Below are 17,675 nucleotides of genomic sequence, written 5' to 3' on the forward strand. Positions count from 1 at the left end.
AGCTACAAAAAAAACGTTTGCAAACCATTAACTTATTGCAAATCATCCACCTCCTCGTTTTCTTTCCCTTCTTTCTCTTCGCCTTCGTTTTATTGAATCCAGCACGAAGCTTGGTCTCCGTTTAGGACATCAAACTTACGTTTGTTAGAGAGCTTACATTATAGTACGCTCGCGTGGTAGAACATGAACCTCTTGGAACTTGCGTCACTGCCGAAAACGCTTTAATCGTAGAGCCCATTTTAGTTTATTCCACCTACCTTCTCCATTTCCCTACTTTCATTCTTCAAATAGAACAATAATAGGCTTCTTTGGACGTAGTGGGACACTGTCCGCTAGTAAGGGGAACAAGTAAACGAATAAACATTCTGGAAATGCAGCATTAACTTGAAGAAAGGCACACCAGTAAGAGCTGTTGCTAGTTCATCACTTTAGCATACTGCTGGTCCTTCTGAAGTTTTGGTGCCTGGAGAAACAGGGCGTTTCATTCATGCCGTCCATGCTGAGTTGTATGTAGCTTCATTACCTTCGAAGTTATGTCGCAAGTTATGCTTCAAGAATTCTTTAACACTCCAAATTGAATCCTGCTTCTTAGTGATGCTTTAAATAGCCCAGCAACTATTTTCCAGACTTCAGTGATTCTTTGAACCACTTGCGTTTTGCGAAATTTGGTTTCCGGTGCTGCTTCGGCGTCTTCGCGCTCAGCTGAAATATAAGTTACCGTTCCGTTGAAACGGCTAGCTCATGAGACCTTGAATTGAGCAATGACCAAAGCAGCTGCAAAAGCGATTATTTTCGCGTTCACTGATATCTGTGCACACGCGTAGCTGCATGACACACATTTTACTAATGGCTCCACCTCGAGCGATCGTTCATGAAACACTAGTGCCCATCATTCTGCGTCGAGCGACTGTACCTGGTTGCGCGTCAGTGCGGCATCTCGATCTACCATTGCGGGTCCTGACAGTTTTTCAGCCAGTGCCTGAAACGCTCGAGATCGTCGCGATACTGAAGTGCGACAAACGACGAGACTGCGAACATGGAAGTAAGGCTTGGTGGGTTGAGCCTTTGAAGTCCTCCGAAGCGGAAATGCTGCATAGGAAGACCCCGAGACGCTTGTAAGGGCAAAAATAACAATCCGAGATTCTAACTAGTATAATGGTCGATGAAAAACGTTTTGAGGGATTCCCAAGGCCTTGCCTGTCATCAGCAATGAATGCACTCACATCGGATGTCTGGTGTAGATACGAATGGCAACAGGTAAAACGCTTTGCTGCAGCCCGCCGCATGCTGCAGCTTCAGTGTAAAAAGAATATACCTGCCCCAGTCTGCGCCCATGAGACTATTCAGCATTGAGACCGCATATGAAACAACAGTGTCAACGGCGATATTTCCCAGCAACGTGCCATCCACAGTGGTAGTGAGAATCTTTTCTTTTTTTGCCTTACAAATCAATATAGCTAAAGCCGAACAATAACTTCGGGCAAGTGGCGCACATGTCACGGTAGCCCAGTGGCGATGGCGGTGCGCTTCTTAGCTCGAGGCGGGTTCGATCATGGCCGCGGCGGCGTGATTGCGATGGGGACGGAATAAAAAAGAAACGCCCGTAAACTGTGCACGTATGCGCGTTGAAAAAGGCCAGTGGTCAAAATTATACGGCGTGCCTCGTAATAAGGCCTTAGATTTTGCAGCCCCAGAATTTAATTTTTGGCGAGTTGGACGTCGACCTTCACCGATGAAGAGCGTAAAAGATGTTACCTCTGCCGACAACTCTAGACGAATTCCGCAATGGTAGGCTCGAAGAGCAAGTGTATTCCATTCATTACCAATTTCCGAATTTATATGTTTAATAAGAAACAGTATAAAGGATACGTCATTCACATATATGGAAACTCTAATCATAATTATACCCTTCCTTAATATTGTCGACCACCTAGCCAAAGCTATGTTGTAGAGGAGCGCGAAAAAAAGAAGGGACCGTACACTTGGACGACTGTGGAAACAAATATCTGTCATGCCGAGTTTGCCGGGGAGACTCCCGGGTTCGCTGTCCCGAAAGAAACATTTCGATCATTTTCTGCAGGTGATGGAATGTTTGCCTTCGGAAAGCCCTTTCAACGGTTCCTTTTTTTCTGTTAGCGACCTCTTCAACGCTATAAATTATTCTCAGGAACACATTTAGCGCTACGCTCAACGAAAGAAGCGACTTGAAAGGTCATAGTTTAGCTAAGGACTGATTACACATACTCCTGCCTAGCTCGTGTCGTGCGTGCACTCGCCTCCCTCGTGTGCAGTCGGTGTTGCGTTAGGCTCAATCACGGCCTTGTTTCTGTCACGGCGCTGCCGCTGCAGAGTATTTTCAGCGAGTGCACTTTGAGAAGGCGCGATGACGTTCAGGTCCAGGTCAAGAGCGCCCAAGGCACGACCCCGCTCCCTATTGCAATCATCCCATGAATACCATGTTCCATGCTGAATGCTTCGAAGGAGCGAGAATAGCAACGGCAAAATTAGCGGCAACCACGAAACCGGGAAGCGTTGTAAGACATCAAGCGTGATTGCGGCTTATATATACGCTGTCCCAAGTTTAATATAGACGAAATTAGGATCTGTGGGCAGTGCGGATTCGAAAATATCAAGTAGTTAAAAAGGAAGCTTCACCTCATGAGATGCGTAGTTTTGCTCGGTGAAGGAAGAAACATTCCTGCTTCTTTCAGAGGGAGTTTAAAGCTGCTGCAACAATGATCCCGTATTCATTATTCAGCATAACAGCTTCTGTTCGCTGAGCTACATGCGCCCAGCTATATGCGCTATGCTAGGCTACATGCTCAATGCGCAATGCCACATGCGCAGGCGCAGCGGTTTCATATCCTGCACGCTGGCCGTAACGTCGTGAGTTGTGTATTGCTGCGATAGTGCTTCCATGTATGAGCCAAATAAGTATTAGATGTGCCTTATCTGAGCGGCAGCCGATGACGAGGAAAATGTAGCCACATCGTCACCTCGTGGTATTACTTTCTGAAAATCTTCTCTGTTCTTATTGAAATGCCACCGCAAATAAGCTGCTAGGTTGAAAACATTTAAATAGATATTCGAAATTTAGACAGTCCGTATTCGACTCAACCTCTCGGATTTGAGTGATTGGCATTCAGAAACCCCAGTTTGCGCATTCTCGTTCATTTTTCATTGACAGTGTAACTACAGTCAGAACAAGACCCACCTACTTTCCGGCGAAAGTGGTAAGCGCTTCGACCGTAAAGACAGGCCGGTTATGATAAGACGTAATATAGGCGCGCAGACGTGGGGAATACATCTGAAATGTGTCCTCCATGTGACTGTTGCATTAGTCTGCAACGTCAACAGAGAACATTTCTTCTTAAAACAAAATTACGACAGCGGCAAAAAGTTGGTATAATATCAGGTGGGTAACGTAACAATAATCATTATTAAGCTGCAGCGCTCACAACAAACGAGGCACAAAGCGAGGGAAAAAGCAAGCGCTGATGACAAATAACAAACATAACAAAGATAACAAACTTGCCCAACTTTCATTACTTTAATGTAACAATGTCTTTGCAGGACCAATAAGCTTCAAATAATAATTTGATCGTAATATCGTCCCAATACGCTCAGTTTGGGAACTCAATTCCTGGCCTCGGTGGTTGCATTAAATAATTTAAACTGACCGCGTATTTCACGCAAATGTTATGTCAGAGAGTCTTCAGTGCGTGCGATCGTTTCAGATTGGAACCTTCTCTTATTAAATTTATGTAAGAGATATTGGCTCTCACGCATGAAGAAGATATTGAGTAGAACACTCATTCAAGATTTAAGTGAGAGCGGCAGACAGGTTCACAGCACACTTCCGATGCTCTTCCGGTACACTGAACATCTTCTGATGATTAAAGCTTTAGACGAGAGCATACCCTAGTGTAATTGCCCTAACTGTTCATACGTCGGTATACCACACTAGGTGCGGACCAGTCTATTTTCCAAGTATTCAACTTATCCTAAATGGTTTAGAATGTCTGCTCGTATTGATCCATGATTTCTGCCACAATGTTCACAGCCCGCTAAACACCACGTCCAGAGGCGAGAAGGCGGTCTACTTGGTTTCTATAGCTTGCATACACAACGAAACAGCAAAATATTCCAAAAGAAGGAAATACACGTAGAGGGAAACCAACGAAAAGGACAAAACACCCTGGTTATCAAAAGAAATGATATCGCTAAGCGTCGCCCGCGTCCATCGCCTAAAGTTTGGGCACTTTCTGTCTTTTCCAACTCCCCCATGCCTTCCCCATGGCTCAAAGCTCGCAAGCCATATCTTTGGTATATAGCAGGTACAACTATCACCTAATGTCACCATTCCAGTTGCGATGGCATGGTTAAGGTGCTCTACATGCGAGCTACTTTCTCGTTTGGTTTTCTCTTGTTACGGCCAGTGTGCAAATGTTCCTGCCGTATGTGGACGCTCTGTCGTCATTCTTGGTAGCAGAGTCTCGTCGCTTTCTCGAGCCGTTCCTCCGGCGGAAATCTCGCCGCACACGCGTGCAAGCGGACCTGACGCAGCGGCGGTTTCTTCCTTTCCCGCAGTAGCAGCAGCGGCGGCGGCGGCATCATGCGACTGTGCGTGCTCCTATCGCTAGGCCTGTTGGCCACCGTGCTGGCCGAAAATGACGAGGCGACCACGGAGGAGATCCCCGAGAAGCGTTTACGTACGTATATTTGCATATTTGCGCTGTTCCTGTATCGGAGTCTCAAAACACGTGCATTTCATCACACTTGCGATGCGAAGCAAGAGCTCTTCTTGGATGGTTTCAACTAATCACCATTAGGGGAACGAAGACCTACGTAAACAGAGTCGATGACTCCACTAGAAGATGGCTTATATTGAATCCAGGCAACTAAAAGAAAAGAAGACAAGGGAATGTATTTCAACAGAGCAAAAGCAGCCGGGATCCGCTTCTTCGTCGGGTCAACGCCCTTCTTCCCTCATAAGTACGCTTGCTTGTAGCTGCGCCTCTCCTCCGTGAAGCGGTGGTAACTCCACAAAGTTGCTTTGATATTATATGTTTGAGTTTTTGCAGGGTTCCTAGTGCTCCAGAAGGTCCACTACGCTCAATTTCACAATGCGAGGCCCAGACACCAGAGTGTAACATAGAGCTTCCTGCGGTAATTATTGGAGGGCACTCTAATACTATATTCAACAGAATCTGCATGTATTGTCGTTCGACCAGAATGTCAATGATCGTGGAGGAAGGAAATAAACTGCCTATGCTGGATAGCTCGTGGATTAGCCTAAGTTCCGTCCTTTCGGCTTAAGACCGCTTTGTGGCCTTGAAAGCTGATCATCTTCAACGAAATACTGCCTTATGAATGAAATAATACGCAATATGTATGCATGTGCACAGAAACGTATTGCCTTCACGAGTTTAGAGATTGCTGTAAGTATAGAACTATCAAACATAATAAACAACGCCTCAATAACGTCTGAAGCCCCAGGCACGAACCCGAGACAAATTCATGTACTAACCATCACTCCCATGTTAGCTGAGGTATCGCAGCGCCAGAGCACCCACTAGTATCTTTTGTAGGAAAATGGCGTCAGCCAATTGGAAACGGCCTCAAGCGAAAGCACTTTTACTTCCAGCGTAATTACACAGAAATTTAGACGCTGCCCGTATGTGTCGGGGTGGCGCTACTCATTCTCAACACCAACCAGGGCATTGTCTCTACCTTCCTCCCTTCTAATGCGACGTTGCTGTTCGTCCAGGACTGTGCAATGTTCCTTACACGTGCGTGGCCGTGTCTTGTAGTGGTGCTCCCGCCTAACCAGCTGCCATCTGCCGGTGGGCATTGCCAGTCACCGCTGGGCGTGTCGGGCAGCTGCGTGCCTTACCAGGAGTGCCGCTTCCTGTTCGACGACGAGTTCCTGGCACGGCGCTCGCTGTGCGGTTTCTCCCAGCGTCGGTCGCTGGTTTGCTGCCCTCAGAGTGGTGGTGGCGGCGGCGGAGGACATGGAGGATTTGGTGGAGACTTCGGTAGTGGCTTCGGCGGAAACGGATTCGGCGGAAACGGATTCGGAGGAAACGGATTCGGAGGAAACGGATTCGGAGGAAACGGATTCGGCAACTTCTTCCCTCTGCAGGTATACTTACGCACGAAGCGTACGCGGTTTCTTCTTTCTGAGGTTCATTTATTCGATTATTCGTTTACTCGAGCGCTGCGTCGTTCCACACTGAAACTAATATGAAAATGTGCCCAGAAAGCATGCTGCAACTTATAATTATCATTCCGCCAACCTGCATCGTGTCCAAGATTGCGCACTCGTATCGTACGATTAAGGCTTACCTCTATTCATTCATTCATTCATTCATTCATTCATTCATTCATTCATTCATTCATTCATTCATTCATTCATTCAATCAATAACTCGCATGCTGGGCAGTTCGAACATTAAACTAATATGAATGCGGACGAAATAAAAAGCTGAAGATTGAGCACTGATCGCCAATTCTACAGTTAGTGTCGTAGGTAGTGACTGCGTACTAGCATCACACGTGTGTCCAGATGAACAACTACAACCACAAATATAAACAATTACAAACACAGGCAAAAGCTCTTGCTAATTCAGTCTCTGTTGTCTATAAGTAATCTGATGTTAGGCATGGACCAAAAGCAAGTAGTACTACAGCTGCTGACAGCAACCAAACATGACGTTTGTTTATCCTCCAGTGCAACCCATCTTATTGCGCTATCGTAAGTGTAGCTAATTAAGCTGCGAAAGTTGCTTCCACTGCATTTTCAGATAAAGAGGGCACATCAAGAAGTGGCAGCGTTTAAGCAGCTGCCTGTGTGCCGTGTTTTGTGGCCTTCCTTAAACATATTCCTGCGTCTGAGTGCGACGCGTACGGCTGGCAGATACCTTATGTACCACAGCATACCTTCCCGGTCCTGGGTCCGCCATTACAGCCAAGTCGGCCACCCTTCTTTCCTGGTGGCGGAGGTGTTGGCGAAGGAGGAGGAGGAGGAGTCCAACCAGGAGTTCCTCCAGATTTCGGCGGCCCACGGCAGCCTCCCACTGAGCGACCGCGGCCGCAGAAGCTGTGGGGCACGGAAGGTACGTATCCCGTGCGCTCATTTTAGTATTAAGGAGTTCTAGCTTGTCCGTATAACGTACGGCCATTTACGGAATACAAGAACACCACGGTGACGTAGACGTGAGAGGCAGCGCTGGTGGCGTCACCTTGCGACTTTGAGCTCAACGAGAGCGCACAAAGAGAGAGAAAGAGTCAAAATAAAGAAGAAAGGCAGGGAGATTGACCATATGCGATGATCTGGTTTGCTACCCACGCTGGGGAGAGAGGGGAATGGGAGGTAAAGTTCAGGAAAGTAGATATAGATAAAGAAAGGAAGCACAGATACACTAGCACAGTCGGTCATCACTGTCACCGCATAAAGTCATTGCACAGCATAGCAGCACTTGTAGCACTATAAACATCAGCTCAGGCTACAGCCGCTTGTCCAAGTATGTTGTCTTTAAAAACTGCAACAGAGCCCTCGTCACCCTCCGCTGCGATGGCTTGAATGCCGATGGAGGTCGGTATTCTAAAAGAGTTTCCTCTGTTAAAGGTGTTTGGTGCAAGCGCGCTATTGCGATTGCGAACGTTTGTCTCTGTATATTGTAGCAAGGACAGTCACAGAGAAGGTGTTGAGGAGTCTCCTCTCTACCACAGTCATCACACGAGGCGTCGTCGGCCCATTCAATTCAGAAAGCAAATAACTTCGTGAAGGCTACCCTTAGACATATTCGACAAAGCAGAGTAGCTTCGTGTCGGCAAAGTTCAGCTGAGATGCGAAGGCGGAGAGAAGAGTCTAGGTGGTGCAGCCGGTTGCTTTGGAAACTTCGTGTGTTCCAAGTGGAGAACGTGATATTCCAGGTGAACATTCAGAGCGCACAAAATTCTTATTCCGATTACGGGCTACGTGCTGCTAACACAATCATCAGTGTACTTGTATCGGCTGTTTCCCGTAACTTGAACCAAGAAAGGCCAAGCGCCATTCCACAACAAGGATAAATTTTAAAAGCTTCATCACTTTTATTTCTGACCATAAGAAGTACATTCGTGGAGGAAAAGTTTTATTTGAGGTAAACTAATTAGCAGAATATAACTATTTAGTAATTTTCTGAAACTTCGCTTCAGCGTGTCAAAAGTACTAGTATAGTTTTTTTGTTCCTTACATCAGCGTTTTCAGATTTCAAACAGCGCATCCTATATAAAATGGACTTTGTGGAGTAAAAGAAGGTCGTACGTATTATGTGATTGAGACCGACAGCAACCTGTATATACGCGCTCCTAGCCGGACAGTAAATGTCCAGTGATGCCCCTGTTTTTTTTTTCTTTTTTTCATATGTGGCAAGTTTTATTGGGAGCCCGAAAAAAAGACACTTAGAAGATAACCCCATAGAAAGAACTTCATTGGCCGCTTCTTAGCAAACTTGACGACTCCTCCGATCAGCTAATCTTGAAGTTGCACTTCAAAAGATAGATTCAAAAACTCAGGCTCAGTAACGAACTAAGAAACAAACAATATGCAGTTAGTCACAGTCGCCTAAAATGTACCAGGTGTTTTTTTAAGGCCTGGTTCAAGTTACATGCAACACGCGATACAGTGGCTCGTCTGCTTACTTTCGACGAGAAAAGCATGAAAAAGCACCAAGTAGCGGGTTCGATTCCCGTTCGTTCGTGGCCACCGCCTTCCGATGAAGGCGAAATGCAGAAACGCGCGCGCCCTTATAAGTGGGAGCACGTTAAAAAACTTCAGGTGGTCAAAATTATTCCGGAGTCCTCCAGCACGGTGTCCCTCATAATCCTCAGTGTTGCTTCGGGACGTTATAATCAATCAATCAATCAATCAATCAATCAATCAATCAATCAATCAATCAATCAATCAATCAATCAATCAATTGATCAACCATTCATTCAATCAAGCAATCCACAGTATGAAACAAAATGGCTTATCGCGCTTTGTGGTTGAACAGTCCGGGTGTACCGGTATTCCGTAAACTGCAGTACTTATACGAACAAGTTAGCTCTTCCTGTTATCCCCGAGCGTACAGTTATTAGTAAAGGTTTTTAGCACATAGTGCTGATGTATGTACAAGCGCAGGCGCCTTTAGTGGAATGCCTGAGCGTATAGGCAGAAACAGCAGCGCATGGTGGCGACGTCTTGCGACGTTGTGTTCATCTAGTACATCTACGCTACTCTATTTTTCAAATCGTAATTCTGGACTCAACAAGGCATTGCTTTATCTCATCATAAAAAACCTGCGCACAAACACACCAACCAAAAAAAAAAAAGAAACACAGACGACACTTCACTGGAGTTTGCATGTACACATTTCTTGCTTTTTGTCCAATTAAACTTAGTTGCGAGTCCAACGAAGTGTCGTTCTCTTTTCTTGGTCCGTGTGTTTGTGCGCTGGCCCGAACAGTCAGCAGCTTTTTGATCGAGAGGTCTCGCCTTCAACAGGACAGCGTGCTTTGTTTTCATGCGCTGCTTCCGCCACTTGACAAACTTCCGTTTGCAATTAATACGAAACGAGCACGGACATCACTGATGCATTAGCGATTATCCCCTCCGTATGCGCCACATTGGAGAGTTCCCTTCCTTGAGATGTCGCAGAAGCACAACCGCCTGACGCCTGCATAGTCGCGTCGCGGATACATCTTGCACGCATGTGCGGCGGTGTGGTTCTTTCAGCACGTGCAGCCACAAGTCCTTTAGTTTAAGCATAAAGAGAAGCTTCGAAAGAGGGGGCATTTCAATGCGCACCTGCCATGATCTGCAGTTTACCCATTAATAACATAGCGATCAGCCGCAATAACTGCTCGGCATGACAGGACGAGTAAGTAGCTTCAAACCACACACTAAAGCAAGTAATCAAGCAACGCCACCGGCGATGAGCTGTGCGTAAGGACTATCATTTTGCGCGTTGTTATGCCGGAGTTATACAATTCTGATTCCCGATCGTACGGCCAAATACTAGTCGGTTATATTGGAAGAGTAATTATTTTAAGTTTTCCTTGGTTCACATAACTTCGTGAACAAAGTCAGAAGACAAGAGAAATTCGCCAGGTTGCTTTTATTTTGTTTTCGTCTTTGTTGTCCGCGCAAACATGACGCATACATGCAGTAGAATCTGAACGTGTTGTTTTAAGGAAGGCTAATCAATGCCAATAAATGTAAAGGTAGTCAAACGAGCAGCCCATGGCAGTCAGACCGACACCAGGAAAGCAGTTTAACGAATACTTCGAAGCAGTTTACTTTTCTCGATTCGTCACAAGCATGCAGAGGTCCTTTCGTCGTCTTGTTCGCATCTGTCTCATTAAACGCATGTGCCTAAAGGCTTCCTTTGCAGCACTCGTAAGCCAGAACGGGAATCGCCGTGAGTTCGTGCCATAGGCCAACAGCTGAGCGAAGCATGTTCTCATTGCAGATTGTGGCGTAGCCAGCAACGCCTTGGTCCGCATCGTGGGAGGCAAGGAGTCGAACCTGGGAGCATGGCCCTGGATCGTAAGCGTCTCGATCTAAAGCATATACCTGTCGGCATGCCATGAACGAGTTCCTATGACGCACAATTAAAAGAGACGCCCACGGAACGTGATAGTCATACTGTTACGCTCTTCGTCAGTGCAGGCTTCAAGAAAGAATCCCATAAAGAAAATTAAAACTAAACCAAACGCATTCAGTACCAGCGGATGGTCAGACTGCTAAATACACAAAGACCTCTTCTTAAGTCATAACACCCTATTTTTATGAGGTTCCCCTTGCAAGAGGGAATATATCTTCCTACTTCGTAGATCGTTCAACCGAAGTGCCCATCTATGAGAAGGAAATCTGAATTCATTTTTGACTATGGGTACAGGGGCCTCGTCAGGCCTTACCGGATTTTTCCCGGTCCCCTCCTTTCCTTGAAAAGAAGAATAAACTTCATTTCACTTCACTTCACTTTCTCTACTAATTTATAATGTTCTGGTCGAGTGGACGAACGCTCAGCGATGAAAACGGCGCCATTGCATTAAATCCAACCGCATGACCACTGGTAACTGCAAGACGTGAAATTCATTCATCTAGTAACGTGACATTCATCCACGAAAAGTTTGCGTTGATTAACTGGGAACTGTGAGGTCGATACTCGCGTTATTTATTTTCCAAGCAGCTATAGTGGTGCATAACAGACAAAAATATAAGGCAGTTGTTAGTTCTAGTGCACCACAGGTATGGCAAAAAAAATGCAATGACATCTATTATGTCGTCATCACCAAAGCGCTGTCACAAACTGGTTGGAGCACCTCGGCGTTCCCAAGTTTTGGCGTCGACTCCTCGCTTACAGGTTGTGTGCATAAGCCACGGAAGAATTCAACTTCGCCGCCATGCCCGCGGTCCTCAAACTTCTGTTCGTAACTGTGCACGTCAGCTACCCGTACCATTAATGCACCTTGTCATTAAGATTGTAAGGCTGCAGTTACATAATTACATTTATAAAGTATCCGAGACGGCAAATTTCGTGCTCCACGACAATTATCGTAGCCGTGCATTCACTGCCCTGTGTAATTTCATTCCATTTATTTATCTTTAATACCCCACGAGGGTGTATTACATAATGGGTGGGCGTGCAGAAATAGACAATAAAACACTCAAGATTGCATCAGCAGGTACTCAGTCACATTCGCAGAAAAAGATTATGGGCAGATCATTGCGACCATATGTGAGGAAGCCCGTCCCAGTCTTCGGCAGCACGAGGAAAGAAAGATGCTGAAAAATCGACAGTCCTTACACATGTTGGTGACTGCAGTTGGTGACCAGTGCGTCGGGATATGTATGCGAATGGGGTGATGTAAGAAGCGCTATTAAGTGATGAACATGAAAGCTTGTGAAACAAAGTGGCTCAGTGTGGCTGAGTGTGGCTCTTTATAGACAAAGTGTATAGACACTGTATAGACAAAGTGTGGTTCTTCGTCGGCGGAAAGATAATGTTCCCGAACCCAGATTTCTCTTTGAGGACGATAACGCTGACTTCGTGAGAATAAAACGAGTGAATGAATGTGGCAGCACGTTTTCGTACCGCTTCAAAGTCATCTACGAGGCATGCTTGATGTGGGGACCATATGGCTGACGCATACTCAAGAGCTGATAAGTGATTTATAGGTGATTAATTTAACATGTTTAGGCACGTGACCAAGGTGACATATTAGAAAAATGATAACTCTATTTGCCGATGACATGACGCTAGCAACAGGCACATGTCATGACAAACAATTAGACAAAGTAACGCCTTACTACTTTAATGGTTTTACTGGTTGCGTAGGTTCGGTAGCCCTTGTATACGAGAATGTAACGGGACACGTTTGGCAGGTAATGGAAATAAGTTTACATTTAGTCGGGTTAGGGGTGATTAGCCACCGGTTGCATCATTCCTGGGCGTGGTCTAAATCATGCTGAAGTTTTACTGCGTCTGACTTAGAAACTAGGTGGTAAATTACACAATCGTCAGCGAACATTCGGACTTGGCAAGGTAAGTGTTGAGGCAAGTCGTGTAGGTATACTATAAATACGAGGGGGCCGAGAACAGAACTTCGGGGTACACCAGACGTTACAGGAGTAGGGCCAGCGGCATGGTTGTTAACAAGAACCTGTTGAGATCGGTTAAATGAAAACTCTTCGATCCAAACCAGAACGTTGGGGTCAAAGTTTAACTGGGTTAGTTTTAATAGTAATCGTCGATGTGGTAATTTATCAAACGCTTTTACGTAATATAAGAAAAAGGCGTCAGTGTTTACGTTGGCGTCGAGGTTAACCTACATATCATGAAGGAAAACGGCCAGATGTGTCTCGCAGAAAAAGCTTTTTCGGAAACCATGAAATGATAATTGCCATGATATGAGAATATATGGCATGCTCAATAATATTGCACGGTACACTTGCTAATGAAACGGGGCGGTAATTTAGTGAGGGATCCTTTTTACCAGATTTGTAGACAGAAACGATTCTCGCCACTTTCCAATCAATTGGCATTTGAACTACGAAGAATAGATGCGAAAAGAAAAAATACAGGTATTCAGTAATGGTATGTCTGTTTTTTTTTAACAGCTAGGAATTTATTTCCCCGACGTCTGTCGAAAAAAGCCCAATGTTACCTGACCAAGATAAAATACCATCGTTAGATAATGTGCGACCAGGTACAGTACCTAAAATTCTAGCCGGTGGCGTAGACAAAAATGCATTGTGTCATCTGGTAATTGTGCTAAAAGCAGTGTGAAAGGGGTTAGTGCATTCGACGTTCCCGATGGTTTTTCATAATTTCTTACTCAGAGCAATAGCACGTGAGATGTCATTCTAATGCTTTATACGCTTGTCATTTAACAATTTCGGAAAATCGGAGTTGAAAAATCTGTACTTAGCATTGCGCGCAGCGATCAGGTTAACATTCTCGGCGGAGTACTATCGCTGCCACACATTAGGCGAGCCTCTCAGCTTAGCAGTACGAAACAAAGCACTTTTTTCTTTCTTCTAATCTCTTTAACATCTTAGTGCAGCACGTCTTTTGGTGGTTATCATGGAAAATAATTTTAGGAATGAATTTGTTAGCCAAGTCCTACATCTTGCGTCCGAATATCTCCCAGCTCTCCTGGGGAGCCATGCTGTATATTGAGCTTCAAATATAGAGAAACAATAACTCAGCTCGTTGCTAATAGCGCCGTAGTTACATTTATCATAGAGAACAATTGTCTGTTTCTTTACGTTTCTTGCGGCGCACAGGGTAAGTAGAAAAAGCTGCATGCATAACTTCGCGATCACTAATTTCTTGAAAGTAGGTGATGGGTGAGAATGTCTTGGAATTAGTAGTTAGATAAGATAAAGGATATTACCACTGATGCCAGCTACGCATGTTGGTTCCTTTACTAATTGAATGAGGTTGGCATTTAACCAAACTTCAATGAAATCCTTTGATTATCCGTGGTTAGTACTGGAATGACTTCATTTCTGTCTTACTGTCCCCCGACGTCACGAGAGCCTTACGGCGCGCACGCAGGCGCTGCTGTTCATCGACGTGCACGGCAACGGCGTCCGCTCCCCGCTGTGCGGCGGTGCACTCGTCACGCCCCGACACGTGCTCACGGCCGCGCACTGCACCTTCAGCGGCAACCGGTCGCTCACTCCGGACGCGTTCGTGGCGCGGCTGGGCGAGCACGACTACCTGAGCAACGACGACGGCGCCAACCCGGTGGACGAACCGGTGGTGCGCATCGAGCGCCACGCGCAGTTCAACCCGCGCACCTACCTGAACGACGTGGCCGTGCTCACGCTACGGAGGCCGGTGCCCCTGAACAAGGACATAGCGCTCATCTGCCTGCCGTACGGCTCCCTGCGCGACGACCAGTACGAGAGCCGCAGCGCCAACATCGCGGGATGGGGCGAGCTCTACTACGGCGGCCCGTCGAGCGCCTCGCTGCAGGACACCCGCATCCCCATCCAGACCCTGGACACCTGCAAGGAGTCCTTCAAGCGCACCAGCATCACTTTCACGGACCACTACCTCTGCGCGGGCAGCCTGAAAGGCGACAAGGATGCCTGCAGGGTGCGTATCTCGTAAATGTGTGCGATATACTTATAACCACCATAGCCATCACCTACCAACATTCCCTAGATAACGAAAGTACACTGTAAACTAAAAGCGGTGTCGCCCCTTAGGTGAATCGGCGTCTCGTCAGCAAAGAACGCAGTGACGCCAACGGCATGGTAAACGTGGCTTGATTGTCGGCGTCTTCGTTTGCCCGTTAATGTGTCGACAATGGTTTCTAACTTCACGGCTTCCTTTCAATAGGAATCGTTGCATTTATTGTTACTGTTTCTCGCGCACTCGAGGCGTATTCTGTGGCTCAAGTGTGAAGAACCCGTTTTCACCGAATCAGTGGAGAATTAAGGGGTAATATTTGAAGAATAACTTGACTAAATAAATGAAAAGAGTATGATGTAGTGTGAACAGAAAACAGGGCTACACCATGCCCTTTTTTCAATACTGAATTGGTAGGACAGAGGAAGCAGAGCTCTAGCACACAAAACTACGAGATGCCATATACAGAGCAAGCGATTTCTCTCACTTAGTGCCGGCGTTGTTCGCAGTATGCATTGCCACCGCATGTCGTTTAGAATGCCCCGACGCCAGGGTTGCCGACAAGGGTAGCGACAGCCTTGAAACAACCACGCATTATACGTAAAAAAGAAAGTATTCAGTAGGCCAAGAGCAGTCACACCTTTCAACCTAGGAGGTGTTGAGGGCAATCACGTATGAATGCTCACTAACACCCATGAAGGGTGTTTTTACATGCTATGCAGGTATTCAGAGCACACAGCGTTGGCACAGTAGCGCACTCTGATACACATGACAACACTGTTGCACTCGGTAGTACTGATCACATTATCTGTGTGCAGGGCGACTCCGGCGGACCGCTAATGTTGTTGGACAAGCAACAGCGGTTCACCATCGTCGGCATTACATCTTTTGGACGCCGCTGTGCGGAACCCGGCTACCCGGGTGTCTACGCGCGAGTCGCCAAGTACCTCGACTGGATCCAGGAGAGGCTCGTCTAAATGCCCCGCCGAGGGCGCACCCTGTAAATAAACCCGCAGCGTCACCAGTCCAGCCTCGGTGCCAATCTCGAGATCCTGAAGTGTCTTGCACGCGGTCCCCCCTCGTACTGGTTCAACACAGAATACCGAGTGTTCCAACGATGACTAAGTTATTCTTAAAAACAGTGCATTAGAGACAATGTGGTCACTTTCCGGCGACACATTTACGTACGGGCTCTTGACTCGTTCTATAACTAAAATCCGCAAGTTAACTTCCCGGTCATTTGTATGAGGAAGCGCTTAGCGTTTGGGAGGTTGAAGCCAGCAGCGTTCAAATTCACTTACTGAGTGTCTCGGGACATCATCAGTTTCACTGAAACATTAGTCAGAACTGAGAAGCACTTAGTACGACGCCATTAAATAGCACTATACTTTCTGATGGACACCGCAAAATATTCATTTATATCCCAATATTCCGCAATTCAACGTATGGCAATGCACGCTTTGACGCATTGCCCCAGACTGCCAACGTTCGCACCTATATACCGACATGATTTTGTTGCATTTTCTTATGGACTCACTGTTAAACTGCCGCTACTGGAGATAAATTTAAAGTACACTTCATGAGAGTATGCCACGCTACTACAGATGTAAGTTGCGCAATTCAACAGACGGCCTTGGTAGATTAATTGGCAATATACTTAGCCGGGCACACTTTCCATACATCTCTTTAGCTGCAAGCGGCTAAAGAGACGCGCTGACCTTTTAGACTTTGCCTCGAGTACGTTAACGCTGTCACGTATGGCAGCCAGAAAGTGTTCGCTGTGGGAGCTTTCTGTGCTGCCATGACGTTGGGCCTTTCCGCAACAAGTTCTGACACCTTCCGGCAAACTGATCGATCATCGCCAAACCCCAAAGTCCTCACTGGGCAAGGGCACACTAGGCACCTTAATTGCCTTAATTATCTGGCAACTGCACTTCTGACAGTTACAAACGAGCAGGGGCGCTACGAAAGCTAGTCTAGTTTCGTGTCCAATTTCACGTCGAAATTCGTGTCCAACTTTCAACTTCGTGCAAACAGCGAAGTTGCAAGTGAACGCGTTGGTATATTAAGTTGCTTCGTTATATCACGCGCACAAGCCCGCTTGCGCCGCACTGCATTTGGCAACGCTTCGGCGTGTGTTTCTATCCTTGAAGTGTGGTTTAAACACTCAGTTGATCTACTATGTAATTAAGACGGGTCCAGTCTAACGCAATCGCCAAGTGGTGTACTGAGTTTTCAAGAAGGCAGGGACCGATGATGGGCGCCAATGTGCTCTGTGAGGAAACTTTAAAGCTTCGAGTCGGGCTTGTTCGTTCCATTACCAAGTGTCATGCCCACATTGGAAAAAGAAGCTTCATGTAAGCTGTGATGACGAGCGTTTGTAGATCAAGATGCCTGTAGTATGGTAAGGCCTAGATAAGGAACAGACTCTTGTGAGCATGAAAGTGTATCGACCGCGTGCACTTTTCTTTTTTTCACCCTGTTTCTTATGTTATCGCTATATATATATATATATATATATATATATATATATATATATATATATATATATTTGCAGTGCACGAAAGTCGGGTCATTATATCTCGTCCCATTTACCAGCCTAGTGCCATTTCATATTGCTCCTATCGGGTCCACTTTACGCCATGAATGTCGCGCACATAATCTCGAGCGATAAAGGGCTTGTCAAGATAGTTAATGCAAAGGAAACAAGTCACGGAAGGTATAGACAATATGACAGGAACAAGTGGCACGTTAATATTAACTGTTTGATAAGATTCCAGCTAGAGCGAGAGGAAATGAGGACATGCCACGGCAGACCGAACGGAGGTTGGAATTTGGTTGCCATACGCAGAGTCCAAAGATTGGTATTTTACGAATTCAATATCAACACCATATAAAAACAATGTTTTAAACAAGTTCAGTGATTGGTATAAGGCTTCCTTCTTTCTTCACTTGCTCTTGATTCCTTCGGTCACAACACTGGACATCAAGGGACTGT

The 17,675-nt window shown here is 46.1% G+C and overlaps 1 protein-coding gene across 1 annotated transcript in view; it reads left to right on the top strand.

The window, feature by feature from the left end:
* The window catches only part of LOC126532127 (transmembrane protease serine 9-like), a 69,958-nt gene that overhangs the window by 3,625 nt on the left and 48,658 nt on the right, over positions 1-17,675 (top strand). Inside the window, exons 2-7 of the mRNA XM_055070537.2 lie at positions 4,591-4,712; positions 5,814-6,145; positions 6,919-7,117; positions 10,499-10,575; positions 14,096-14,641; positions 15,496-15,648. Of these exons, the coding sequence (XP_054926512.1) occupies positions 4,616-4,712; positions 5,814-6,145; positions 6,919-7,117; positions 10,499-10,575; positions 14,096-14,641; positions 15,496-15,648 (1,404 nt within the window). The 5' untranslated portion in view covers positions 4,591-4,615. The remainder of the gene's footprint in view (positions 1-4,590; positions 4,713-5,813; positions 6,146-6,918; positions 7,118-10,498; positions 10,576-14,095; positions 14,642-15,495; positions 15,649-17,675) is intronic.

This window comes from Dermacentor andersoni, chromosome 5, assembly GCF_023375885.2.
Source record: "Dermacentor andersoni chromosome 5, qqDerAnde1_hic_scaffold, whole genome shotgun sequence".
Taxonomy (NCBI): Eukaryota; Metazoa; Arthropoda; class Arachnida; order Ixodida; family Ixodidae; genus Dermacentor; species Dermacentor andersoni.